The sequence below is a fragment of the Argiope bruennichi genome, chromosome 3, assembly GCF_947563725.1.
Source record: "Argiope bruennichi chromosome 3, qqArgBrue1.1, whole genome shotgun sequence".
NCBI lineage: Eukaryota > Metazoa > Arthropoda > Arachnida > Araneae > Araneidae > Argiope > Argiope bruennichi.
Window position 1 is genome coordinate 73,152,569 of NC_079153.1, and position 27,991 is coordinate 73,180,559.

Sequence of the window (27,991 nt, forward strand, 5' to 3'; positions counted from 1 at the left end):
AGATTCAAATCATTATTCTGAGCGGCATTTTATGCTTCTCTTCTTCCCGGCGACGAACTTTATTAGGTTTCGAGCGCAATTCTGCTCTTGTCTGCATGTTTCGCGGGCTTTTTCAGTGGGCTCGTCCGAGTTTCGTAATGTGATTCGTCAAATTTTGTTGCTATCGTACCTCATGATAGTCGTCTAATTTCCGAATACTAGAAGTTATTATGACTTGCTTACTATAAGAATCATCGAAGAATACCATTAATATTTAAATGCTTTGGAGAACTTGGGTAAGAAACGAACGGAAGGAAGTGTACCATAATACATTGAACTAGTAAAATGCATTACGGTTCGATTTTTTTCAGATGAATAGTTTTCAAGGTTTTTTGTTTCACAAGTTAATTTCATACATTAGGGGAGAGGGGTGCATTCCGTTTTGCTCTATCAATTATAATTATTCTCTTCTTAATCATTTTTTTTTGTATATGCTACTATAATTGATTTCAATCTTTTAAAACTATTTTTAATTTTCATAAAATATTCTTATTTTACATTCAGGAATTTAATTTATGGAATTATTTCAAATTCTTTTCATGTGCAGTTAATCATGAAACTATGTAAAATGAAAAATAATAGCAAACTTGGTCAATTAGCCATCATTAAATGATAATGATCATATTTCACTGTTTTTATAGCTATAAGCAGATTTATGTATTTTAGTAATTAAAAGATTTTCCTTTACACAAAAATATCAAAACCGATTTTATGAATTTCTCTTTAAAAGGAAAAATATGTTGGTAAAAAAAATAGTTTTAAAGAAACATTTTTTTTTTAAATTTGTCATCTGATTTTTTATTTAAGGAAGATGAATAATCTTCATTTAAGTTTTTAATATAAATATTTTTTATATGTATTTTAGTTTCATTGTTATCTACTTGAATATGGAGACTCTCATTGAGGAATTTCAACTTTTTTCTTTTGACCTGAAACTTTCTTCTGCTGTGAATGATAGTGCAAGACAATTTTTGCATGATGTTATGCCAGTTTATCTTAAATGTGGACAAAAGGTTTGTTATTTAAAAGCTTTATAAACTGAAAAAACTATTGTCATATTTGTTTCTGATCTGTTTTTCATTTTTTGTAGATTTCTAAGAAAGCTTTGTTGGCATGTGCAGTTTTTGTGTCAGTTCAAAATAACTTGTAAGTATAATTAAATTTTTTTTTCATAGGATATATGATTGATTCAATTGATTAAAACCTCATACTTTAATAAATATATTTTGTCAGTCTTGAATATCATTTAGATTGTCATGGATTTTTTAAAAATTTAATTTCATATATTAGAGTCTTTGGTTTATGCTTAAATTATTGGTTTTTAAATTAAATTCAATTTTTTGTGATGCATATATTTTTTATATACCATTGTATAGATATTTTAATTGTTTAGACTATATATATATATATATATATATATATATATATATATTAAATGTGAATTCATTCAGTAAAATTACATTCCCACTTAAAATATTTCCTTTAGCCTTTTATTTTTCTTTAATCAATGAAGAAATATACTTATGTTTTCTTTAGTTTCCAATATTTTTTTAATTATATGTATACTTTTTTATTAAAGGAAATTTGAATGCAGTAGTGGAATTTCTTTTAATTATGCTAAATTTACTATATTAACTAAATTTTTTTCATCAATAAAATTTTCCATTGTTAGATTGAATATTTTAATATGGAAATTAAATACTATTTTAGTATTTGACTTATCTAAATCCCTCATTACTTAAAAATTTCTTTTTCAAATTTAGTTCAAAAGATAAAAAGTGAAATAATGTTTTGAAAATAATTTAATAGTTTTCATCTGATTCTGAAAAATTAATCATTTACTTAGTATTCTATGTTACAAACTTTCTCTTTGCATCTCATTTGAAAGTAATATTTATAATTATTTATATACATATATATAATAATAGTATTTTATTGTATATATATTTTCAAAACTTTAATAATAATAATTAAAAAAGAAAAGATTTTTGGATACAGACATATCAAATTTTACTTTTAGGAATATTAAACTACATGTATTATTTTAAAAATAAATCTTTAAAATAAAATTTAAAAAATAAAAGATGTTTTGAATTAAAATATATTTTAGCCATTCCTTTCATGTGGACCAAGAAGGAAATAATTCACAACCAGAAATCACTGTTTCTCAGCTGTTGGATAAAGCTGATATCAAGTAAAATTATTTCATTTTTCTTATAATTATAATTAATTTTTATTTATTTGTAAATGCTAAAGTGTTTGAGTATTATACATTACAACACAACTTATATTAATGTTTTGTTAAATTAATTATCATTATTTCTTTTAAAGGTATGAATCTGTGTGAAATTGAGTGTAAAAGGGGTTTTATTATTTTTATTTCATCTTACTTTAAATGTCCTTGGCCCTTCCCTTATTTTTACTATATATATATTTCCAGTTACAGTAAATTTCAAACTTTTGTCAGTGTTATCTCTCATACAAAATGCTGATTAAAATTTTGTGAAGCTTAGTAACTTAGATGAAACTATATTGTTCCAAAGATGAAAAATTAAAATAGTGCATTATATGTTTTGCTTTGAGTATTTATGTAGTTGTCTGGCTATATTTTATTTAATTTTGCCAATAGGAAATTTTGTGAATGAATATTAGTTTCAGTATGTGTTCATTTAAATAGCTTAGCAATAAAAATCAAGTGAATTCGAAATCTGCCACTTATCATATATTGTCATTTAATGGGAATCACAGATATACTAATTATTATTAGTAATATTATGATCACCATGAGGAATTTAAGAAGAGATCATTGGTAAATTTTGGAATGGATGCTAGCTGGCAATATTTGCTCCTTCTGAAGTGTTGGAATCTCCTCACCATCTGGATTTTAGAATTAGATCTTGCTTTGTTTTTAAAAAGAGAGTCAGTTAGAATTTTTCATTTTATTTCTGACTAAAGAAGTAGATTGAATTTTGAAATTCTTTAGAAAATGTAACCATGTTGTTTTCGAGCAGAGAAACACATTACTTTTTTTGAGTATAACTTTAACAAAATTTCCTCACAGTTGGCCTTCAAAGTGAGGTTTATATTAAGTTGATATTCATCTACCTAGTTTTTTTTTTTTTTAATAATGTTATTGAAAAATAATAGATATTTTTAAATAATAGATGACAAAATCTATAATAAGAATCTGTATCATGTCATCTGATATATTTAAAAAATTTAATTATTCAGCTAACATAGATTTGAGATTCCTAATTTGTGCTGTATATAGGTTTTGCTTTCTAAATGAGAACTTTAAATTTTTGCAGCATTTAGAAAATTTATTATCAAATGGAGTATTTAGGATAGATGTTTGATGTTAGTTTCTTCATTATTTTAATTCATATTACTTTTTTGTTTGAATAAAATTCTTCATTTTGTATTCTATCATATATTAATGTATAGACTGCTTTTTTCGGTAACCATAGTTGTTGAGGTTTCAGAGCTTTATATATATATATATATATATATATATATATTAAATTTAATACATTACCAATGCCAATATAGTTTTTACCTATAGCTTTGTAATAGTGATGCAGCTTTAGCTTATTGTATATTTACAATCTTTTTAGCTTTAGCATGATGCATTTCATCTATTGACAAAACATTTTTTGTACTAAATAATAAAATAGAAATGCGAGAAATGGATGTATCTTTTGCATTTCAAACTTGCATCTTTCGATTTACTCTGAGCTCTATCGTATTAGCTTGAGTGTAGTGAATGCAGTACCTACGGAGACTGGAAGTTTTTATCTGACGAAAAAACAAGTAGTTTTGGAATATAAAGTTTTGAAATATATCCTGTATAAGCTGGATTAGTGAACTGTAGAAGCTTAGAAAAAAAAAATGAATGTCTAAACAAAGGGTTTAATATTCAGAAAATTGGACGAATATTTCTCATAACTAGGGTGATGACAACTTGAATTATTTTCGAGAACAATGGCCAGCCTGATTTTCAAACCCCAAGAAAATATGCAGTTTCTCTGTCTCCAGCTAGTTAATCACTTATGTGGGTGATACATAGAGCAAATTCTGAAATTATGGCTTATTTCCAGATAACCAGATGATTCCTTTTTGATGGGTCTTATTGTTGGTAATTTAAAGGTAAATTAATAGAAGAAATAAAAAAAGCAGAAGATAGAAAGAAAACTTAGTTTGAGAGGTGATTATCTTCGGTTCATGAATCATTAGCATATCTTGGAATCATGAATTGCTCCTTATACCTAAGAAGAATTTAAATCATACATGAGAAATGATATTATAATTTGAAAGTTTTTTTTATTAGATATTATAAAATATATACAATTAACTTGTCATAAAAGAAGTAATAACGTTTTTTTTTTCCTTCTCTTTCTTTTCTTTTTTTTTCCCCTGATTTTTTTTATGTTTTAAATCATTTTTCATCTGCAAATTCTCTTTTTAGTATCATGGAATTCTTCAATGTTACATGTTTCTTGAAGAAGAACTACCCTTTAAGTGATAATGTGAAGCAAAATCTTATTGCATTGGAACGGAAGTATCTTATTGTTTCAGCACTCTTTGATAAGTTTGAAAGGTATAGATTTTAACTATGATAAAAATATTACTAAAGTGTCTGCCTCTTTTTTATCCTTTCCTAATAGTATATAAATTTTAATTCTTTTACAGTTTTTAAATTAAGAATTACTATGAATAATTTAAATTTTATATTGGAAGGAATGGACTAAATTTTAAGGTTCTTTAAATATAAAGTTTCATTCTTTAGCATTATGTTTTAAAACAAATTTCAGTCAAATGTTGCAAATGTTAGTTTATTTTTTATTTCAGTATTTCATAATTGTTTATTGATTTTATAAATGTCATTTATTCTTTATCTATAAAAATTAAAACTTTAAAACTTTTTATTCTTTTAACTCAAAATGTTATATGATATAATGACGATGCTGTTCTATAATCTGATGCATGATTTTGTGAATATAATGTACGGCATTTTGTGCTAATAGGATTGTGGTGAATAGCATATAAGCCAGTTAACAACTACTCTGCACGAGCAATTGCTTTTGTCATAATGGTTTAGTTACTGGACTGCGAACCACAAGGTCCCAGGTTCTATCCTGGGACCGCTAAATTGGTGACCTCGAACAATGAACCTTGAACCTTCGTACAGCTGTTGTGTCACTTGACGCAGCAAACCAAAGTCGTCAGATTCACTTGACGCAGCAATTCAAAGTCGTCAGACTCGCTTGACACAGCATCAGCAACCACTCACCACACACGCTCGCTGTAACGCTTGGCGCTACTCAACTAGGTACAGGCCCATTAGACAACAGCTAAAAATTCATCGCCACTCAACAGTCATATCGTTCGTCTCACCTCCGACTGACTGGAGGGAGAGTCTGTAGTGAATAGCATATAAGCCAGTTAACAACTACTCTGCACGAGCAATTGCTTTCGCATAATGGTTTAGTTACTGGACTGCGAACCACAAGGTCCCAGGTTCTATCCTAGCACATCACATACCGCTAAAGGATAATGAAATGGAAAAAGCCAACATAATTTACGAGAAGTAAGAATACTAAGGCAATGCCTTTTGTGTGAATTTATCAAATATTTTAGGAATTTCCCTCCATAATTAAGGTATTTGTAATAATTTTTTTATAAATATATATTTACAATTACATTTGTACCGAATTTATAGATTTCGATTTTTTTTTAGATTTACTAAGGCAAAGATATTATAAGATCATTTTACAAATCTCCTTTTTCAGAAGAAAATTATATTTTTTGTCTTTCCTGTGAAAACTTGAAATAAAATTAAAGTTCATTAGGGGAGCAAATAATTAGTTCTTAAAGAGTTTCTAACCCATTCTTTTTGTAGATTTTGGATGATTCTTCTTGAAATTCAATGATTTAATACAAGAAATACTATTCATTCTCTGCATCTTCTGATTAAGGCATTTGAGATTTTTTTGTTTTAAAGCATTTTCTGCTCTAAATATAGTTTGATGGTTATTATTTTTTCTAAATTAAAATTAGAGGCAGGTCTCATTGTTTATAAAATCGCTGGTAAAATGTGATAATGTTAGATTTTTAAAAATATTAGATATGGTATTTGTTTTAAGATAAAATTAAATAAGTATGAAAACATATGACTTTGGATTTTATTTGTTTTATTATTATTTTTTTTAATTTCTGGAAACATAATTATAGATTTAATTTAGAAATTAAATATATGCATTGATTGTAACTCAATAGAATTCTTTCTGTTTCAGCATGTCAACAGAAATTTTCCATCTTGACACAAGTTCACCTACTCCATCAAATCACTCCAATCCAGAAGCAAATACTCTCCTGAAAAAGCACAAAACTCTGTGCTGGATGCTGTTTTTGGTAGCTAAGGCTAAAGTGCTGTGGCATAGGCAAGAACTTCTAGCCACTTTTCATTTATTGCTCTGCTGCATTGGAGAAGTCATCAGAGTCACTCCTTCTTTCATGCTTTTGCCTCCTTTTGGTATGTTATTGCTATGTAAAAGTACAATTATCTGAACATGTTTTTTAGTTTGAAGTATATATACCAGGATTCCTATGATCCTTAAAGTCTCTTTGAGTCTCCTCTTATTTATTTTGTTTGGGACCCAGAAAAATTATTAATTTTTCATTGGGCTCTTAAAAAATAGGTAAAAATATATTTATTAGTTATTGGAAGAAGATACTGGTTTATGACTTGATTTTGCTGTGCGAATTCCACTGATGGAAAAAGATGCTGACATGGAGATGTTGTCAATTGCTAATCTTTTCTTTCTTTGTGGTTTAGAGGAAGAGGGAAGAAGCAGCATTCATGATTATCTTTACAAGTGGAAAAAAAACTTCAACAGATTCAGCAGCTGAAAATAAATTTATTACATTATTGTATCTTCACAGCATTTAAATGTCAAAGTGATAGTCTTTGAAGTGTGAGGAGAGTTATTATTTATAAGATTCTTACAAAGAATTTTAAGCTTGTTTTCAGTAATATTGCTACATTGTTGAAAAAATTTAAAAATTTCTTTTTCCCTGCCTACAAAATGAATGCTGTTACTTAATTTCATCTAGAATTGCTTTATTCATTAAAAATATTTTATTTAAGTGTCAATCTATCTTTATGTAAATAATCTAATGTTCAATGAAACATTCAACAAAGTTTTGCAAATGGTTTTGTACATCAATTTTGGAATGGAAAAGAAACCCAGAAGATTGGCTTCAATTTTTGTAAGTCATTTTATAGCTGAACACATTTAAAAAAATGTTCATAATTCTAGAGGAAAACTGAATTAGAGAAAGACTATTAAAGTAAGTTATTTGGAAATTTTTTTGACACTCAGTGATGAAAAAAATATATATATATATATATTTCAAGCATAATGATAAATATAGATAGATGTAGATTGCTTGTTATCAACAACTTTATATAGTAGTATCCATATGGTATGTTGAACTTTTTTGATCTAGTATGTATTATTTATTCAAAGATTTGTTATTAAGAGAAGATGGGAATACATAGAATTTTCAGAGATGGAGAATTTTCTTAAAACTTGTCATATATTCAATTTACTATGATTGTTACAAAGGATGCACTCGGAACATTGAAAAAGACAAGTTTCTTACATAAAAATCTAAATTATATAAATTTGTTTCAAAATGTAAACCAGATCTTACTCTACCTGTTAAATTTTTTTTCTTGTTAACCAAAATAATTAAACTACTTTTAATATTTTACCAAATAAACTGTTGATTTTTACTATTTCTGGTGCAGAATATAAAAATGATGCCCTTTAAAACTTTTGGTGTTGTGATAAATAATGCTCTTGAGGATATAATAACTGTAAGTAACATATAAATTTGATTTTCAAAAAAGATATATATGCCAATATCACCAAAGCTAATATGAATTTTTTGGAAACAAAATGCTAAGAAATTTTTTTGATAAAAAAAAATAGGAACATAAATTCCAGATCATTGTATATACCTTCATTCATATAGTTTTGAACAAGTCATCAATATATTTGCTAGTATTGTGAGTAGTTTAGATATAAGGAAAATGATCAAACTAGCCCAGAAAAACATCAATAGGATGAAAGACTATTTTTTTCCTTGTGTATTGCAAATATCTCTAAAAATAGATTGAATTTTTTCATGTGATGCTCTGTATATATATTTTTAAAATAGGGCTTGTAATTCTGTAAAATTTGAGGAATTTGAAATTTCAAATGCATCAATTTTTTATCAAAATATTCAAAAGACCAAAGATGTTCATAAAAAAATTTTAACAGCATTATTTCATGGCTAAGTTGTAGCTGAAAATGAATTTTTCAAGCTAAGTGATTCCTTAGATGGAAATATTGTGTTAGAAAAGTGTAAGGACGAAGCATGTTGTAAAATGTTTATTTTAATGAAATTGAAAAAATGCAGCGAATTGAAAATTTCCGAATTTGAAAAGATTTAGATTATATGCAAAATAAAATGCTCACTCTAAGTATGTAATCCTTGCTCATTTATGCTTTTGACAATCATAAAACTATGAAAACAAGAAAAAAAGGAAACATATTATACTGGACTAAATGATTTAAAATATAAAAAAAGTGAAAAGTTGTAGAGATGGTTTCTATATTGTAGAAACCTGTAAATAAACTAATTGGAAAGCTAAAGAAAAATAGAGGTTTTAGCAAAATCAAATAGTTTTTTAAATTAAGGTTTCAACAAAACACTGCAGATTATTTGTTCAAATATAAATAAATAATATTTGATTTGTCTCTTATATTTTCTTCTTTATTGCACTATCAAAGAAGTAAAGAATTTTTGTGAGATTAACATATTTTTTAATGAATCTTGTTTCAGCTCAAGGATGAATTTAGTAATGCAGTAGTTATTTGAATAAAATTAGTAGTAGTAGTATGATGGATAGCAGTAAGGATACTTGCATTGTAATCTCAAAATTTGCTTTAAACTGTAAGTTCTGGAATATTAATTACGAAATGAAGTGTACTCATTGCTGTTACTTTAGCATCTATCAGTAGTAAGTTAGAATACAATGTTGCATGTGAATGTTAATGTTGATTGAAATTTACATTTTGCATTTTTATATTTAAATTATAATATAAATTTTTATGGCTTTTAAGTTAAAAAAAAAAAAAAAAAAAAAAAAAAAACTTTTTTTTTTGAGAGTTTTATTAAACTGAAATCAGAACTTAAACATCTAAAAAAAAAAATTTCACGTTATTTTTAAAATAAAAAATTCTATGTGTGATATAATATCTTTAATTTACTTAAAAATATCTTTGTGAATATAGAACATCAAATCTTTTTCTAATTTATATTCTGTATTAATGCCAGATTATTATTTGTAATCACAAAAAAATAAAAGTATAGATTTATTTTTTAAATATATGGTACAAAATATCCTATAGGATGAAGTAAATTTTAAAAAGACCTCTCTAATTTCCAAAATAATTTATTGTGTTGAATGATATTTGATAATAAAATAAAATAAACTATTGAAATTCTATTTGTGATTTAAAATATTTTTTACAAACATCATTTTTGAAAACTTGGCAAAAACCAAATCTATTTGAGGAATGTATTTTATTTTGACGTTCCTCAGAGCATCCCCAGTGCCATATTTTCATTCTAAAGATTTATTCAGAATTTTTAGAACTTGATTTGTAAATTTTTTAACAGCTGAAGAATTTTCAGTTTCAACACATTAGAAACTTGTGAAGGAATTCAGATATTAATAAAGCAAATACATAACAATGAATTTTCAATACAAGCTGATGATATATTATTACAGCAACTTGAAAAAAAAATAGAATTTAAAACCATAGGTGTTGAGATACTATTATGGACTGTGTATAATAAGAATAATACAACAGAATTTAAAAAAATATATTATAAGTAAATGAATGATTATTTTGGAAAGCAATTCTTGAGATATAGAACAATTGAGCTTCATATAAAGGATGAGTCAGTTAAAAAGAAATCTGGTTAGATAAAAAGGCAGGAAGTTTAACTAAATTAAAAAAAAAAAAAAAAAAGTACAAATAAGCTTTTTTAGTCTGGTAGATTATTTCTTTGACTATTGAATCAAAAATGTTACCAGTGGCACAAAAAACAGTAATTGTTGTAAAGAAAATGGATCAGAATATGAAGTAGTAAAATAGCAATATCTGTATATTGGAAGGTGTATGTGTGTGGAAATATATTCTTCTAGAGTTGAATAAATAAATAAGTGCAATTAATATGAAAAACTACAATCATTTGAGCATTATAAAACAAAATATTCATTAAAGATACATACATATTATTGGACTCCTTATCTTGCAATCAACCCAACTTCTTTCTTGCATGAATATCATAATATTTTTACTATATAATGATTTCAGTTATATCTAAAATATCTTAAGTCTAATACAGCAACTTTAAGAAAATCTTGGTTTCTAATTTAAACATTGTAGCTGAAGCACAGCAGCAGTAAAAAATAAAAAAAAAGCAGAGAGGAAGAGAGTGAAATAAAATAATTTTTAGAAACATTAAAGCATACTGGTTACAACCCCAACAGAACATATTTATTTTATTAACAAAGTTTGATAAGGTTAAAAAAAGTTACAACATGATACATTGTTTTTCTTCTCTTTTCCTATAGATAGCATTGTTGCAAAGAATGAAGATTTATTGACCATTTTAGACGTTTTAAGTAATCATTTTCACACAAAATCTGAGGAAGTGAGTATTTCTATTACTGTTTGAACAATTACGATTATTTTTATAATTATGTTGTAAAATTTCTAAAGGAAAAAATTTTCCTAAATTCCAAATTTCAGTTTTCTTAAATGGTTTCTTTTTTAAATTGTGTTTTTTCTATTATTATTTGATAAAATAACGATTGCAAAATTGAAAACAGTTAAAATTTTCTTTTATTATCAAATTAAAAAATCATGTTTTTCTTTCAACTTTTTAAAGGTGAAAGCTGTGTATGATGGATGGTTGCATGTTGCCAATGAATTAAACATTGGTTCTAAGTTTCCTGAGGTTTGTGAGATATTTAATATTATTTATGTATGTTATTTATATATGTTATTATACATTTATTATGATTTTTAGCTTCATGTAAATCATTAATATTGCATTAATAATAGAATTGCTCGAGTGTATTTGTGATTTCATCAATATTTAAAAATAAAACTATCTATTAAAACAGTTTTTTAATATATTATTAAAAAATTTTTCAGTTAATTTTGTTTTGATTAAAGAATTTGTTTTTAATAAGAATTATTACTGCCGCCTATCTCTTACATATCTAGAATACTTTAGATAATTAATTTTCAAGTATAACTTTAAAACATTAATTTTAAATTATTTATTTTCCTATTGTTTTATTTTCAACTTTTGCACCCAGAAGTTAAAAAGTAATATAGTTAAATATCAAGCAAATTAGTATTAAAATTGTTTAATATTAATGTATTTAATTATTTAAATCATTTTCTCTCAGCTTTAATAACTAATCTTCTCCTGTGGAAAATAAAGAAAAAAAAAATCTCCATCACATAATTTTCACTAACTTTTTACTAAATCATTTACATGAACTTTATCTTTTAAAAATTGTTCTTCCATAGGTTCAAGATTTGCAGTTAATCTATCTTCAATTGTATATTCAAAGTGGTGATGTAGATGAGAGTCTCTTTTTAGAAAAAGATTGGCATTTGTTACCATCTATATCTGAAAAAAAGTATATATGATTATTGAATATATTAGTTATATGTATTACTCCTAAAGAAATTGCATGCACATCTTGTATTTTTTTGTTTTATTTTTCCATTTGTATTATTAATTATTCTTTTTTTTTTGTTTGTTTGTTTTTTCCCATTTTAATGATGTTTTATACTTTTTTCTTACTGAAAAAAGTTTGAGTACCACAAGAAAAAAAAAATTCTTATTATGACATTTCTTTTAATATCATATGCATATAAATAAAATTTAAGAATGAAGACTTATCTTAAATTATTGAAGAAACTCTTTATTTAATCATAGCGATTTCTCTTCAAGCTAATGCTAAACTCTCATTTAGTTGCCCGAAGGGGGGGGGACCCCCCCCTTTTTAATTGCTACTGCAAAGTGGAATTTCATATTTTTATGAGATACAGTATCAAATTTTACATGTTAATTCAGAATTCTCTAGAAAGATTCATGATTATTTCTAAATCAGCCTAGTGTTTTTAACTTTAAAAAAATCAATCAAAGCTGACTTGATAAAAAAAAGTCTGAAAAGGAAGTTGCTGAAACAATTATCATGCATGTATATATGCAATATATTATAATTGGTTTATTATAAGGAGACTGGTTGAGAATACATATTTGAATATCTTAATATAATCGACAGTTGCTTCATTTTTCTCTTTAATGTTAGTTAAATTATCAACTAGAAAACAAAAGAAAAAGTTAGTTGTAAGAAGAAGGTAGGAAAGAAAAGTAAGGAAAAAAAATGTCAAATAATGAAAAATGATAAAATTGGCATGTATGAGAATGTGATATGCTTGAATGTGACTAAATGCTTTATTTGTTTGTTGTTTATTTTCATTAATATATGGTTGTACACATTTTTTTTTCATTTTTATTGATAAAATTTGAATTAAGTGAATGTGCATAACATTTTTTTCTTCTTATTTCTTTTCTAGTCATTCTCCACGAAAATATCCTTTAACTTTGATCAGGAGAACCCTTGACACATCTGAAGCTCTCAATACCATATTACTTTCTGCACCAGATGATTTAACAGAAAATCTCAGAAATACTTTACAAGTAATTACTTGAAATATTTACATACTTTATTTCTCATTTAATATCTATATTTCTACTGACATAGTTTTATTTGATTTGATTCAGATGATTTGAGGATTAAGAATGGAAAGTGATGTATCAATTATTTAATCTCTTAAATTATAGTTTACTGTTATGCTATGTACTAAAAGGATAGGATATTTTATAAAAACAAATCCTCTTGGGTTATCTGTATCCAAAATCCGTGCATCTAGAGTTTGATCTTTTCCAAATAAGTAAATTCTTTTGTTTCTTACTAGTCAATTATTGTCTAAAGAGCAATTTGTATTAATTGTGCATGAAAAAGCATTAAATTATTATCTTTGGATTTAAATATTATATGCAAGATTAAATAGTCTTGTATTATATACACTTTAAAAAGCAGAAAATGCTCTACACATTACCTATATTTGAATCAGTTCTGTATATTTGTAACAAAAATTTCTTTACAACTGCATGTTTGGGAAATGCAAAAAAGGGACTAAGAAGATAGTTAAATTTTGTTACTCAAATCCATACTCCATTTATTTAAGACAATTAAGTCAAATATTTTTATATTTGTTTAGACTGCAATATTATTCTGCATTTACTCTGTTACCCATTTGAAAATATGTTTTAATTAAATTTTACATGATTTAAAGAATTTGCTGTTTAACAATTCAACTACAGTTCCCCTGTCTCACTCCAGTAATTGCATCTAAAGACAAATAATTTTTTTTTTGTTATATGTTATGTTATTCAGCTTTTTGTATTAGAGTTATGTAATCAGAAGATTTATTTCTATTGGATATATTTCTGTCATTTTTTTAAAAAAATAATACTGGTTAAAGAAGCTTACTCATGATTTGAAATTTTGACATTATTAAACTTTGATTTAACTGTTAGCTCTTCATATGATTGTTCTAGGATTCATTATTCAGAATGAATGTTTATACACATTTATAAATAGGGTTTATATGGATTTGAAACAGGAATTTAAATATTTATAGGATTATTGTGGATTTTAAATTTTTGATAGTTCTTATCATTGAGACCTTTTATATTTGATTTTAATGCCAGTCTTGTTATTAAAATCGAAGTTATAAATATTTTTCTTTATTCTACTGAAGATTCACAATTAGTTCAGTTATAATTCTTATTTAATATTTGAAAGTTTACCAATAGTCCCAAATTATATCACTTTATATTAATATTTATACTGAAACCTGCTTAATTAAAAAAATTGTGAGATTGATTATATGATGCAAAAAATGGATTTTATATTGTTATTAATGTTGCTTCTTTTATGAATCTTTCAGCTATTTGTTTTTATCAAAAAGAAATCCAAAAAGTGGTTTGAACATATTTGCTTATTCTTGTAAAACATTTATCAATATTTAAACTACTGTTTTGGAAACTAACTTATTTTTTAAAATTATTTTTAATTCCATTATAATTTTTTCTATTTCATTCTGATTCTAGGAGTGCTCTGTAGATGCATCAAATGTTATCAGAGATTTCCTAAGTCAATCAAAAGCCACATTTATTGCTGAGTTTATGCAAGCTCATGAAGGTAGTGATAAAAGTTTAGCTGAGAGGAGATTTCAGTTGGCTTCCAAGTATTATTATCTGATGCTGGATGCTTTGCTGAAAAAAGTAACTTTCTTTAACTATATTTGATATATACTATGAAGAGTAACTTTGAAAAATATTTCAGTATTTTTTTTAAAGATTTTATATATTTATTTTTAGTTTTAAGAACATTAAATGTATTTTTTTTTCTTTTTTTTATCATTCTTATTTTACACACTTAAACCTTTAAATGAGCAATGAGCATTGAATCTATTTATAATAAAAGCTAATGAGAATATTCAATCATTTCAAAATACTATTTTTAATGAATTTTTTGGTTTTATAAGCATATTGTAGATACCAAATTATAATAAAGAAATTTTATAGTTAGTGTATTATTTTTTAATATAAGCAAATTTATAAAATTCATGTTTGTTTGTTTTTTTACAGGAAGCAGAACGTTTGTCTGCTCCTGAATTCACCTCTTTTATACAAAATGTTGTTTTTCATAAATCTCTCTTAGCTTGTTGTTTGGAAGTGACTCTCATGTCTTGTGGCTCAATAGGCAAGCATAAAGTGTTTTATAATTGCCATAGTTAATTAAGTTTTAAAAATATTTATTTTTTGTAATTTGTTTTTATTGTCTTCAAAATAAAGTATAGAAAAGCTCTGTTTACATAGTATGTAAGATTGTTTATATAATCTAGATTGTATTTTGTTCAAGAATAAATATTTACCTGAAAGTCTATTTACATTTCTTGCATTAATTTAATATTGTTAAATTTCTTAGTTACTCATATTTTATCAGGAAATAAAATTTATAATCTCTGATTCTTATTTATGATATATTTAATAGTATTATGTTGTATATTAATTCTGATATAAATATCCCTTTTTCTCAACGAATACAAATTTTACAGTGATAAAACAATTACCTGTAGACAGAATTTTTTACTGATTCAATTTATATTGAAAGACATTGTTTGTTTAAAAATTTAAATTGATTATTGTATTTTATATTAGGTATTGTATGCAAAAAGGTTTGATTTATGAATAAATTCAAATCAATAAATTGTAATTTTAATCTTTATATAATTTTTTCTGCATTCTTAATTTAAGCAACCTAATAAAAGACTAAATAATTTTTTGGAGGATCAGAATGGCTAGGAGATTGAATATATAAAAACTGCACATAGATTTATAGATCTACTATATTTTTAGTATTGCCGATTTGTTACTTTTTCATATATAAAGTTTACAGGAAGTCAAAAAAATTCAAACTGTAAATTTTGATGAGTCTCCACACTTATACCTTCCTGAATTGAAAAAACGCATTTTTGGCACTATGTCTCTCTGTGAAAACGATAACTAAAAAACGCTTTGAGCTTGACAGATGAAATTTGTTAATGGACTTGCTACCAAATTTGTAGATTTCCATCAAATTTTGAATACGTTCCATTTACAGAAAGTCTGTTTGTCTGGTTGGATTCCCGGGTGCAAGTAAACTCAATAATTGCAAAATGAAACAGCTAAGTAGATAAAATTTGACTCACAGGCTTAACATTTAAAATGCAGATTTTTTAGCAATTTTGTGCTTTTAGACTAAACCTTTTCATGCATGTAAGCACAATATTTCATAAATACAATGACTTAAATCTATAAAATTTGATATATTATCTTGTGACTCCATCTGTAATTACGTGCCAAAATTTTATATCAGTTGATCAGCAAAAAGACATCCAAAATACATATTCTCCTGATAGATTCAGTAAAAATGCTAGATCCATGCCAAAAACCTTTATTGGTAACTTACCAATGGCATGTAAAGTATTCACTGTCCAGAATTTAGGAAGGGTTTGGAGGTAAAAGATTTAATGGGAAGTATATAAGAGTTTTGAGAATACAACTCCCGCTGCCCCCCCCCCTATACTGTAATTGTGATTACATTTATTTATTTTCCCTTGTCCTGTTTCAAAAGGTGAAAATGCTATTTTTAAAAAGTAAATCATGTAAATAAAATTGTTAAACTTAAAGAAAGCAATGAAAAATGACGAATGTTACTAAAAATTAAAGATAATCTTGTTCCACTAAATTTTACTTTTTCTTAGCTACTATTTCTACTATCATCACTAATTTTATTTTTCTTCATCATTAAATATGGACGAAACAAAATGCTTTCTTTTGATGAAAGGTTTTTGTGTAGATACCGTATGATATCATATATGCATATGATTATAAATGCATTATTTTATTATTCATGTATAAAATAATTTATATGTTGGATGAAGGGAGGAATGAAGAAAAAGTGGCATAAAAAATTGTGAATAATAAAATTTTGAATAAAAAAAGTTAAATTATTCTTCCTTCTTATTCCTGTTTCCATTTGTACATTTGTCAAATTTAATTAAAGGTGTATTTATTAAATTTTAGGTCCTGTCAATTTTACACCAATTCCTCATGCCGGGTCTTTTCAAGCACAAGGTGTTGGATTTCCTTGGATTTTGAAAGTATTTAATTTAGAGGCTTTTGACTTCTTTAAGATCATAGAATGTTTTATCAGAGGTGCTCCCACCATCACCATGCAAATTATCAATGTAATGTTATTTTTTAACATCATTAATTATTTTTTTAATTCTCATTTTGTACCTAAGGCTTTAATTGTTTTTGTATATTTAGCATCTGAAATTTATCGAAGACAAAATCCTTGATTCTCTTGCTTGGGTAAATGTAAGTTAAAATGTTATTTCATTTCTTAATTATTTTCTTTTACAATGAGTCTGTATTGCCAATACAATTCCATTCTGAGATTTAAAAAAAAATCTTACAGGGCTCTGCTGTTTTTGGTGGATTATCAGGAAATGGTTGCTCTCCTTGCTGCAAAGCAAAATATTCCCCTGTGCCTTCTAAAAGGTAATTGTTGGATATTATTAATTTCTTTTAGATATTTTTGTAGTTTGGCACTAATTAATATATCCAGTGTTGTTCTGGATGATATTTTCCCATTTAGTATTTGTGAAGAAAATTTAAAATGTTTATGCTGTAATCCCCTAAAAAAATTATAACAAAAAATTAATTTATCTTATGTTTAACACATTATTTTTTTTTTATGTAAAATGTTGCAATGCACAAAACCTTTCTATCATCCTGAACTTTTTTTTAGCATAGAAAGAAAATGTGTTGCACTAAAGAATTTAATATATCATGGTTTCTCGATAAACCATGGACTATCTTACAGAATTTTCAAAAACTGCAAAAAGCTAATTTTTCCATAAATTATAAATAATTTTTAAAGAATGCTACAAAATTTAGTTAAACATGAATGATTACTCAAATATGTGTTTACAATTTGGAATATGAAAGCAATAATTTTCAACAGTGAATTTCAATCTTCATTGACTATTGAAGGCAGGTAATTTTTGAATCATTATTTAAGTGATAAGAAATGTCAAAATAATTTTCAAGTTAAAAGAGATATTTAAATTGATATCAAAAAGATAAAATACATCTTATGTTTTTTCCTTATGCTTCATCGTAATTGGGAGCAAAATTTTAGGAAAATTTTTTTAATAGTGTGATGAATTTTTATAAAGCACAACAATGTAAGTATTTCAGTTTTATTTATATGAATAAATTTTTGTGTGTATGTTATTTAGCTACTGGTCTCCCAATAAAGATCCTTCTCAGAAAACACCTGGAACTCCCCATGCTTGCCATGCAGTTAATTTATTTCTCAACAAGGGTGTGTTTCATTTCTTTATATTTAAATATTTATCTAAATATTTATATATAATAATATATATATATATATATATATTAAATATTTATCTTTATATTTAAATATTCTATCAAATTTAAATGGATTTTTAATTATTGTATTTGTAGACTAAGTAATTTGAATTGTAAAAAATGAAATTACATTTCTGTCACATTTTATGTTCATTATTTATGATATGTGTTAGACATTTAAAGAAAAACTATGCGAAAGTTATTTTCGGATCCGAATTTTACGGTCCTTGTGTTGTTTTTCCAATCCCGTTCCATGATCTCAATGAAAGTAAACAAACCGATGATTCGAATCCGACCTTTTTGCGAGTTTTGTGGTTGGCAACAATCGCAATGCAAATCGAGCGACTATTTTAATTTCGGCTCGTGTCGTAGTTTTTAGAGAAGAGAGGGATATGGAATAGGAGAAATGTGTTTTAGCTCTAAGATAGAGAGCGTCAACTGTTTGGCTATGCAACTGTATGTTGTTTCAACATTTTAACTATGCCGATTAGTTATTTTAGACAGTTCGAATCTGAGGTCTGGTAATGTTGATTTAAGTTTTTATTATTCAACTTATTATTTTGATTGCTCCAGTGACGAGCACATTGACTTTATTCTTGATTTTTAATAAAAGTAATTTTTTAAGAAACTGCTTTCATCTTTATGCCTTCTTGACACAAAAATTTCACTGCTTGCTTTACTAAAGTTTGGGTTAGTTTACCCTAAAGTATAACAGAGTTGATTATGAGCCTAGAAGGATAACAGTTGGTTATAGGCCCAGAAGTTTAACAATATGTTTACTTTGTTTGTTTAAACTAGCTGCTTTCTGTTATCAGAAAGTTTGTTCTTTGTTTCTTCAGCCAGTCTTGGTAATAAAGATTCAATTAAATCAATGAAAAAAAAAAGTGTTTAAATTTGCTGTGTGAATTTCTTTAATTGAATATATTTTTCTATTTGTTTTTTTATTTTTTTAAACTAAAGTATTTATAATTTTACTTCCTTTAATAGATTATTATATTAAAAATTTAATTTATCTGAACAAGGTCAAGTTCCTATTAATCTGAGCTTTCATTTTACATTATAGTATATTTTTAACTTGATATTAAATTTAAAATTCTAAAAACAATTCTTAGATATGATAAAACATTTTATATTTTATTTGTATATTTGATCTACTGAGAAATTTATTTCATTCCTGCTAAAGCTATTTAATTCTGACTTATTTTGTTTAAAATATTAGTCAATGCATACCAAAATTTATACTGATTTCTTTCATATTTTTAAATATGAATTGTCTGGGGACAGCAATTATATCTTGTAATAATCATTTCCAAAGCTTTTCATGAGTAAGGACATTTTGAGATTGTAGGAAAGAGTGTCACAAGCATTTTGATATACATTGGAACAATTTTTATTTTAAAATTGTTTTATAGGATCTGATTTCTTTTTATTTCTCTCTATAGATCTATTAATATTTGAATAATATTTCTTTAAATAGATTTATAAAACAAAATGTTAAAATGTTAGTTTTTAATTATACAATGTGCCAATAGATGGCAGCATGAGCAATTCTGTATGCTATATATAGGTGTGCTCACTAAATAAAATTACTTCTCTTCCTGCTGTCTCCAACTAAACAGGTATGTGATTGATTCATTTGTGTCTTAATTCTTGCTTCGCTGCTCTTATATTTAACTCTGATTTGTTCAGGTTATGGGCCCAGGAGAGCTTTAAGAATAAGATGTTTTGTAAGATAATTATGATAAATATATTATTGAATTAAATGAAGGTCACGTGGAAAGCCACATGGTAGTAGGCCTAAGTGTATTTGATACTATGATTGATGATTTTTTTTTTTTACTGTAATCTTGCATTTTTAATTAAATAATTAAGCAAATTCCTATATGAAAATAAATTAATTTTAATAGAAAATTTATTAAAATTGCTTTCAAAGGAACTTTGTCTTGCTTGATTAGGGTTAAAAATAAAAAAAAAAAAATCAGGATTCAGCATGCCTGGGGGAGAAGGTTCATTCAATCATAGGCAGTTAATTGGTAGGGCTAATTATATGGATTGGAAATTTGCAATGAAAATGCATCTTATTAAAAAGGACTTGTGGGATTATGTAGCAGGCATTAAAGAAGATACTGCTAAGGATATAAAAGCATTATCTTACATTGTTGAGGGGGTAAGTGAGACAATATTTAATGACTTAAGGGAATTATCTAGTGGGAAGCTGGCTTGGCAAGTGTTAGCAGAAACCTATGAGGATAAAGGTATCACAAGAAAGGTCTCAATAATAAAGGAACTGGTTAACACTCGCTATACAGACTGTAAAGATATGTCTGATTATTTGCATAGGGCTATCTCAGCATATCAGCAGCTGAAATCTACAGGCATTAAGCCTGATGAGGAGTTAATTGCTGGGATAATTCTAGCAAACTTACCCGATAGATTTGAGCCACTCATTATGGCATTAAAGAATTGTGGTGAGGAAATTACTGTGGATAATGTAAGAAATAGATTATTAGCTGAAGATGTGAAGCCCCAAGTAGAAGCTAATAGGGAAAAGGCTTTTGTTAATGAAAAGTATAAGAAATTTTTTAAGGGTAAATGTTTTAAATGTCACCTATATGGGCACAAAAGCTCAGATTGTTCTAAGGCTACATATAATGAAAGGAAATCTGAGAAAAGAAAAGATTTTAAGACAAAACAACCAAAGAGGGAGGAAGCTTACATGGCAGATGTGTATGTTAGCGGCTCTAATCCAAATACTAATGTTTGGTTTATGGATACTTGTGCTTCGTATCACATGACTCCACACAAGGAATTAATTGATGACTATACTAAGCCTAATGTAAAATTAATTAAAACTGGGAGTTCAGTGATAGAAGTTGAGGGCGTTGGTAATGTAACTTTCCTCTTGTCTCGAAATGGAGAGAAAGTGCATGTAACTTTTAGTAATGTCTTGCATGTACCCAAATTAACAGCTAATTTATTGTCTATTAAGTATTTAAATAAAACTTTTGGAATGGTTAGCACGTTTACTGGAGAAAGGTGTTTGGTCTATAAAAACAAGCATTTAGTTGCTAGTGGGACAGGTGTTGGTGACAATTTATATTCACTAGATATAAGTAGTGAGTGGGCCTTGATAACTCACAATATTTCAAATGATTTATTGCATAAAAGAGTAGGTCACTTAAGTAAAGCGGGAATGACAAAGCTGAAGGATATGGTCGAAGGCTTTACTTTTAATGGAGAATTGCCTGATTGTACTTCCTGTATCAAGGGCAAGATGCATAAGCAGCCGTTTTCTAAGGGAAAGGCTAAACGTGCCAAAGAGATATTGGGTATTGTGCATACAGATGTATGTGGGCCAATGAATGTCGCATCAATTGGTGGTTCTCAATATTTTGTTTCTTTCATTGATGACTTGTCACGAATGACTTTTGTCTATTTTTTAAAACATAAATCAGAAGTGTTTGAGAAATTTAGGATATTTCAGTCACATGTTGAGAAACAAACTGGCAGGTCAATTAAAGTATTGCGTTCAGATAATGGAACAGAATACATAAATAATGAGATGATGAAATATCTAGAATTGAAAGGGATTCAGCATCAAAAATCTATTCCATATACACCTGAGCAAATGGGGGTAGCTGAGAGGAATAATAGAACTCTTGTAGAACGTGCAAGATCAATGTTAACTGATGCTCATCTTGATAAAAAATATTGGGCAGAAGCTGTTCAAACTGCTAATCATTGTAAAAATGTTTCCCCTACAGTGGCAGTTACAGGTATGACTCCTTATGAAAAATGGAGTGGAGATAAACCAAACTTGGAGTACTTGAGAGTTTTTGGGTGTCGTGCATTTGTTCATATCCCTAAAGAAAAGCGAACAAAATGGGATGCTAAGGCAAGGGAAATGATGTTTATAGGGTATTGCCAAGATAGGAAAGGTTATCGTTTGATAGATCCTGTAACTAATGAAATAATAAATGCGCGAGATGTACATTTTTTAGAAAATCAAATGTATAATCTAATGAATGATGGTAAGCCTAAATTTTATGATGACTCTTTATTCAGTGGGAGTATATCTAATTCTTCAGACAATGAAACTAATGGTTCCAATAATGAAACAGAAAGGTTAAGAAATGATAATGCTGAAACTGATTTGCCAGATAATGTTGTTTCTCATAGTGATGAAGCTATTGATAATAACACAAATATAGGCAATTCAGTTGATAATTCTCCGCCTGTATTGACTCGTCCATACAGAGAGACAAAAATTCCAAATCGTTATCAGGATTTTGATATGGATGGTATGCCAGATTTGCAAATGCCCAATTTAAATCGTATGTGTTATGTAAAAGCTTTGGCAGCAATGACAAACGATTGTTGTCTAGAACCTAAAACAATTGAAGAGGCATTGAAGGGTCCTGATGGGAATCATTGGAGAGACTCTATAACTGAAACTATATTGGGTCATATCAAAAATAAAACGTGGGAAATTGTAGACCAACCTAATAATAAAAACATTGTAAACTGTAAATGGGTGTTTAAAATTAAGAAAAACTCCAAGGGCGAGATTGAAAGGTATAAAAGTCGGTTGGTAGCTAAGGGCTTCTCCCAGATTGAGGGGATAGATTATAATGAAACATTCTCACCAGTTGTTCGTTATGTTACATTAAGAGTTTTGTTAGCATATGCAGCTATTTATGATTGGGAAATTGATCAAATGGATGCAGTTATGGCTTTTGTGCAAGGAACCTTAGATGAGGAAATTTATATGAAAATACCGGAGGGTTTTAATGAATACTATGGAAGAAATCATGAAAAGAAGGTTCTAAAATTAAATAAAGCATTAGATGGCTTAAAACAAAGTGGCAGGCTTTGGTATCAAACTTTGGAAAAGGGTTTGGTTGAAATGGGATTGAGACAAAGTTCTTTTGATAGTTGTGCCTTTATTAAAAGAGATCAAAATGATCTAGTTATAGTAACCATTTATGTTGATGATTTGTTAATTTTTAGCAATTCTGTAAAGCTTAAAAACTGGGTTAAAGATGAACTTAAAAGGAGATTTGAAATGAAGGATTTAAGTAATGCAAATTATTGCTTAGGAATTAAAATTGAACGTGATAGAAAAAATAGGTCCATAAGCCTGAATCAAACTCAGTATATAGAGAGTATGCTTTGCAAGTACTGCATGCATGAATCACATCCTGTCGCAACACCTCTGGACTGTAACATTTCATTAAATAAATTTACAAATAGTAATGTGGATATGAGGAAAATTCCATTTCAAGCGGCAGTTGGAAGCCTCCTTTATGCTGCTCAGGCAACTCGGCCAGATATAAGTTTTGCAGTGAATTTAATGTGCCAATTTTGCAACAGTCCTAGCAAAACACACTGGACTGCTATAAAGCGTATCATGAGATACCTTAGAGGGACCACAGGAGCCACGCTAAGCTATACTAAAGACCATGGTGATAACGTTATTGGATACTGTGACTCCAATTATGGAGGTGACGTAGCAGATAGAAGATCTACTAGTGGGTATGTTTTCATGATAGGTGGTGGAGCTGTGTCATGGTCTAGTAAAAGACAACCCACAGTTGCAACAAGTACAACAGAAGCTGAATACATGGCTCTGTCTGCTGCTGCCAAGGAAGCTATATGGCTCGGAAAAATTGTGACTGATTTGGGAATTGCACACGCTAATGGAATAACTGTGTATTGTGATAACAATGGTGCCATCAACCTAAGTAAAAATAATATGTACCATACACGGAGCAAACATATTGATATCCAACATCACTTTGTGCGGGAAGTGATAAAGAGTGGTCAGATTACTGTGGAACGAATGCCAACTGCTAAGATGATAGCAGATTTTTTAACAAAAACTGTGCCACGAGCAAAACACGAACTGTGTGCTCAATCAGTGGGTTTGACACTATAACTGATCCAAGCTGATATTTTAGAACTTTGGTGGATATAAGTGTTAGATTATTTTATGTTTATAACCAAGTGTTTTTTTTTTTATATGTGTTTTGTAAACATGATTTAGATATCTGTTTGTTAATTTATGTGCATATTAATCAAGTTTCTGGTTTGCTCTGTATATTGTGTGCATAATTTAAAACTAAAGTGGGAGTGTTAAAATGTTAGTTTTTAATTATACAATGTGCCAATAGATGGCAGCATGAGCAATTCTGTATGCTATATATAGGTGTGCTCACTAAATAAAATTACTTCTCTTCCTGCTGTCTCCAACTAAACAGGTATGTGATTGATTCATTTGTGTCTTAATTCTTGCTTCGCTGCTCTTATATTTAACTCTGATTTGTTCACAAAATCTCGCTAATTTAAGCAAAATATTTTCTTAATTCAAGTTAATTTTGATTTGAGTTTATTTTATTTTATTTTTTGCTTTTATTCAATGATCTTGAAAGAGTGTTCGATAATTATATCTCAAAAATGCTTAATTAAATGAGTGTTTTTTAAAAATCTCTTTATTTCAGTAAATGTAATTTGAAATGTCATTATTTTTTACCTATTGAGTTATATTTATTTTTTGATTAAAAATATGTTGCATTCTTTTCCATATTAAATGTTTACCTTAAAAGGAATTTATGAAATTGTCATTTAACTAATCATTCATTGATGTTTTTCCTTTTTTTTGCATAGTGAGTCGATTAGCTGCACAGCGATTAGAGAAAATGTGCCTTCGTCTGCAAATTGAAAAGGAAACTGTAAGTTTTATGAAGTTTTAACTTTGTTTTGCAATTTGATTTTTTCCCTCCTATTTTACTGAAATTTTGCAATCACTGTTTTCATTAATTTTCAAATTCATTTTATATCTGTTTTATTTTTTTAACGATCCTATTAATTTTTTGATTACTTTTACTTTAGCAAAGAGATATTTGGGTTTGCATTGAGCATGTACTTTATAAGAAAACTCATTTGCTTCAAGATAGACACTTGGATCAGGTAATGTGCATTTTCATTGTATTTACTTTGTTGAATTAATGAGTAGAAGTATAAAGCATTGCAAGTGCTTAATTTCTTAGAAACTTGTTGAAAAAATTGAGCAGAATAAAATATAGTGGTAAATATTTTGATAGTTAAACTTCATATTTAAAAAAAAAGTCTCAAAACATTTTTTTAAAAAAAATGTGTATTCTCATTGGATCTTGAAAAAAAAATGTTTCCATCAAATTTCTATTTTTTTAATAAAAAATATACAATTCTAAATTAAATTAAATTACTATTAAATTACACCATAAAGGTAGCTGAATACAAATCTTCGGTAATGGTATACGATATAAAATAATTATTATTTCTTAAAATTTTTTACTTAATAATTCTTGTAAAATATGGATCATAAATTTTAGCAGATCATATATTTGAAACTTACGATTCTATACATTATGGTTTAACCTTGTGAGAAAATTATTTTTAAATCACAATTAATTATAGTACATATAGATCAATTTCATGGTAATTAAAATCAGGTTTCAAATTATTTAAATGAGTAATAAGTACCTTTATAGTATTTGTTCTTATATGCATATATTTTACTATTTCATAATAAATGCATTTTTCAATATACCTTGTGAGAAAATTATTTTTAAATCACAATTAATTATAGTACATATAGATCAATTTCATGGTAATTAAAATCAGGTTTCAAATTATTTAAATGAGTAATAAGTACCTTTATAGTATTTGTTCTTATATGCATATATTTTACAATTTCATAATAAATGCATTTTTCAATATATTTTAGATCTTAATGTGCTGTATTTTTGCTGTATGCAAAGCTAAGGACCAGGAAGTTCGTTTCAAAACTATTCTTTCTTGTTATGATCAGCTGCCTCATTCTTCTGTTTCTGTGAGTTCCAGATTGCATTATTGCTAATTTTGTGTTATTTGAAAAGTAGGAGTTTGCTTCCTATCATTTAAAGTCTTATTTATATTTTAAATAAAAATGATTATTGATTAAGAAAAAGTGTATTAAAAATTTGTTGTATTTGGATGTTTTTTTTAGCAACTATGCATTGAATTAAAAGTATTATAAACTTAGTTTATTACAAATTATCTTATTAGTATTTATACTTTTTCAAATTTATTAAAATTAATTTGTATTTTTGAAAAATAATTATGATTTTATAACTATAAAATATAATAAACGGAAATAAATTAACATTTTTATTAAATTATGTTTTGTTTTTTAGACAAGGTTTATAATATTTTGTAATAGATTACTTTAAAAGTGGTCTTAACTTCTTGTAAAATACTCTTATTTCAGTATTTTGCCATTTTTTTTTAGGTTTATAAACAAGTTTTAACTGAAGGGAGAAAAGAATATATTTTTAGATTTTATAATAAAGAGTTTTATTCGGAAATGACATCATTTGTTCTTAGTCATTGTGGAAACAGAAGTGATGTAAGTTTTTTTTTGTTGTTGTTTTTGATTTAAGTTATGAGGATTTCATTCATCTGTATTGTTATTTCATTCATTAATTTTTTAAGTGGAAAATGTTTGCAAGTTTAAAAAAAACCCATTAAAATCATTAATTTAAAAATTATACTTTTACACGCTTATTTAATTATACTATTAAATAGGTTGTATTAAGCATGAGTATGTTAGACATATTGCATGTTTGTCCTTGAGTATAACTAAAGTTACATAATTCCCTGCAATTAAAAAAAAATTATCTTATTTGTTGATTTGTTTAGTTGTTGATATTTAAATGGTAGGAAAAGTAATAGCATTTAAGTAATATTTTAAGCAATGAGAGACTTTAGAGCACCATAATTTCAGTATAGTGTTTGCTGACTTCCTTGCTCATTCCATTTTCCTGATTTTTCAGTCCCTTTTTTCCTTCTTGCGAGACATGTTAATAGAGAGTGTGTTTGACTATGATAACTTTCCAATGGCGTTATTTGCATAAAGAAAGTTGCACCACTTGCAAGAATTTAACCTTTGTTCTGGGATATATTACAGAATCATTGTAAAAATTACTCCTTTTTACATCAAAGCAACGTACATTTCAAAATTTTATCAAGCATCTGCTATTAAGTCGAAGCATTAACAGTGTATATGTTATTTACTTTCAGAAAAATAATAAATACGTTAATAAGAATAGAATGATAATTTTATAAATTTTTTTCAGTAAATATATAATTTAAAGTATTTATATATTGAATTATTATATTTGTATATTGAAATTATTCATTCAGTTTCGTTAGAATAATATTTTACTTTTAAAGTTTGATATCTTATTTTTATTAATATTTAATTTTATTGAAAGTCTGAAAGCTATATATTTTAAAATTTTTATTTCTTCCAGTATAAAATAATTATTAAGATGTTTAAAAATATGAATGCTTTTATAATGCAAATAGTTAATTATGTTCTTAATATGTTAAAGATAAAGCTCATCTACTCTTGGAGGGATTCGTTTTTAAATAAATTTGTCAATGGATAGCTTATGAACATTGTTTTCTTGTATATGAAACATTTTATGTGAGTTCAAAATTTTTTGTATTTTCAGAGTACTTCACTTATTGTTTCTCAGTCACCTGTGATCTTATCTCCATTATATAGGTTTGTTTCCATTTCACGTTTGATGGGGTTTTTTAATTCATTTTATATTGTCCTTATATTTATTTATTCTTTTAAAAGAATTAACATTGAAAATTGCACTCTTTGTTTATTTTTTATTTCATTTGAAAATTGAAGACATTTGAATTGAATATT

At 26.7% G+C, this 27,991-nt stretch overlaps 1 protein-coding gene across 1 annotated transcript in view; it reads left to right on the plus strand.

Annotated features, from left to right (window-relative positions):
- The first annotated feature begins 87 nt into the window (after nucleotides 1-87).
- The window catches only part of LOC129963105 (retinoblastoma-associated protein-like), a 32,938-nt gene continuing 5,034 nt past the window's right edge, over nucleotides 88-27,991 (plus strand). The window contains exons 1-21 of the mRNA XM_056077178.1: nucleotides 88-275; nucleotides 905-1,052; nucleotides 1,130-1,185; nucleotides 2,150-2,233; nucleotides 4,505-4,636; nucleotides 6,333-6,571; nucleotides 10,739-10,818; nucleotides 11,056-11,124; nucleotides 11,709-11,821; nucleotides 12,768-12,891; nucleotides 14,371-14,544; nucleotides 14,911-15,025; nucleotides 16,891-17,054; nucleotides 17,137-17,187; nucleotides 17,288-17,370; nucleotides 18,114-18,199; nucleotides 24,913-24,977; nucleotides 25,138-25,215; nucleotides 26,015-26,119; nucleotides 26,558-26,674; nucleotides 27,786-27,838. Of these exons, the coding sequence (XP_055933153.1) occupies nucleotides 927-1,052; nucleotides 1,130-1,185; nucleotides 2,150-2,233; nucleotides 4,505-4,636; nucleotides 6,333-6,571; nucleotides 10,739-10,818; nucleotides 11,056-11,124; nucleotides 11,709-11,821; nucleotides 12,768-12,891; nucleotides 14,371-14,544; nucleotides 14,911-15,025; nucleotides 16,891-17,054; nucleotides 17,137-17,187; nucleotides 17,288-17,370; nucleotides 18,114-18,199; nucleotides 24,913-24,977; nucleotides 25,138-25,215; nucleotides 26,015-26,119; nucleotides 26,558-26,674; nucleotides 27,786-27,838 (2,114 nt within the window). The 5' untranslated portion in view covers nucleotides 88-275; nucleotides 905-926. The remainder of the gene's footprint in view (nucleotides 276-904; nucleotides 1,053-1,129; nucleotides 1,186-2,149; nucleotides 2,234-4,504; nucleotides 4,637-6,332; nucleotides 6,572-10,738; nucleotides 10,819-11,055; nucleotides 11,125-11,708; nucleotides 11,822-12,767; nucleotides 12,892-14,370; nucleotides 14,545-14,910; nucleotides 15,026-16,890; nucleotides 17,055-17,136; nucleotides 17,188-17,287; nucleotides 17,371-18,113; nucleotides 18,200-24,912; nucleotides 24,978-25,137; nucleotides 25,216-26,014; nucleotides 26,120-26,557; nucleotides 26,675-27,785; nucleotides 27,839-27,991) is intronic.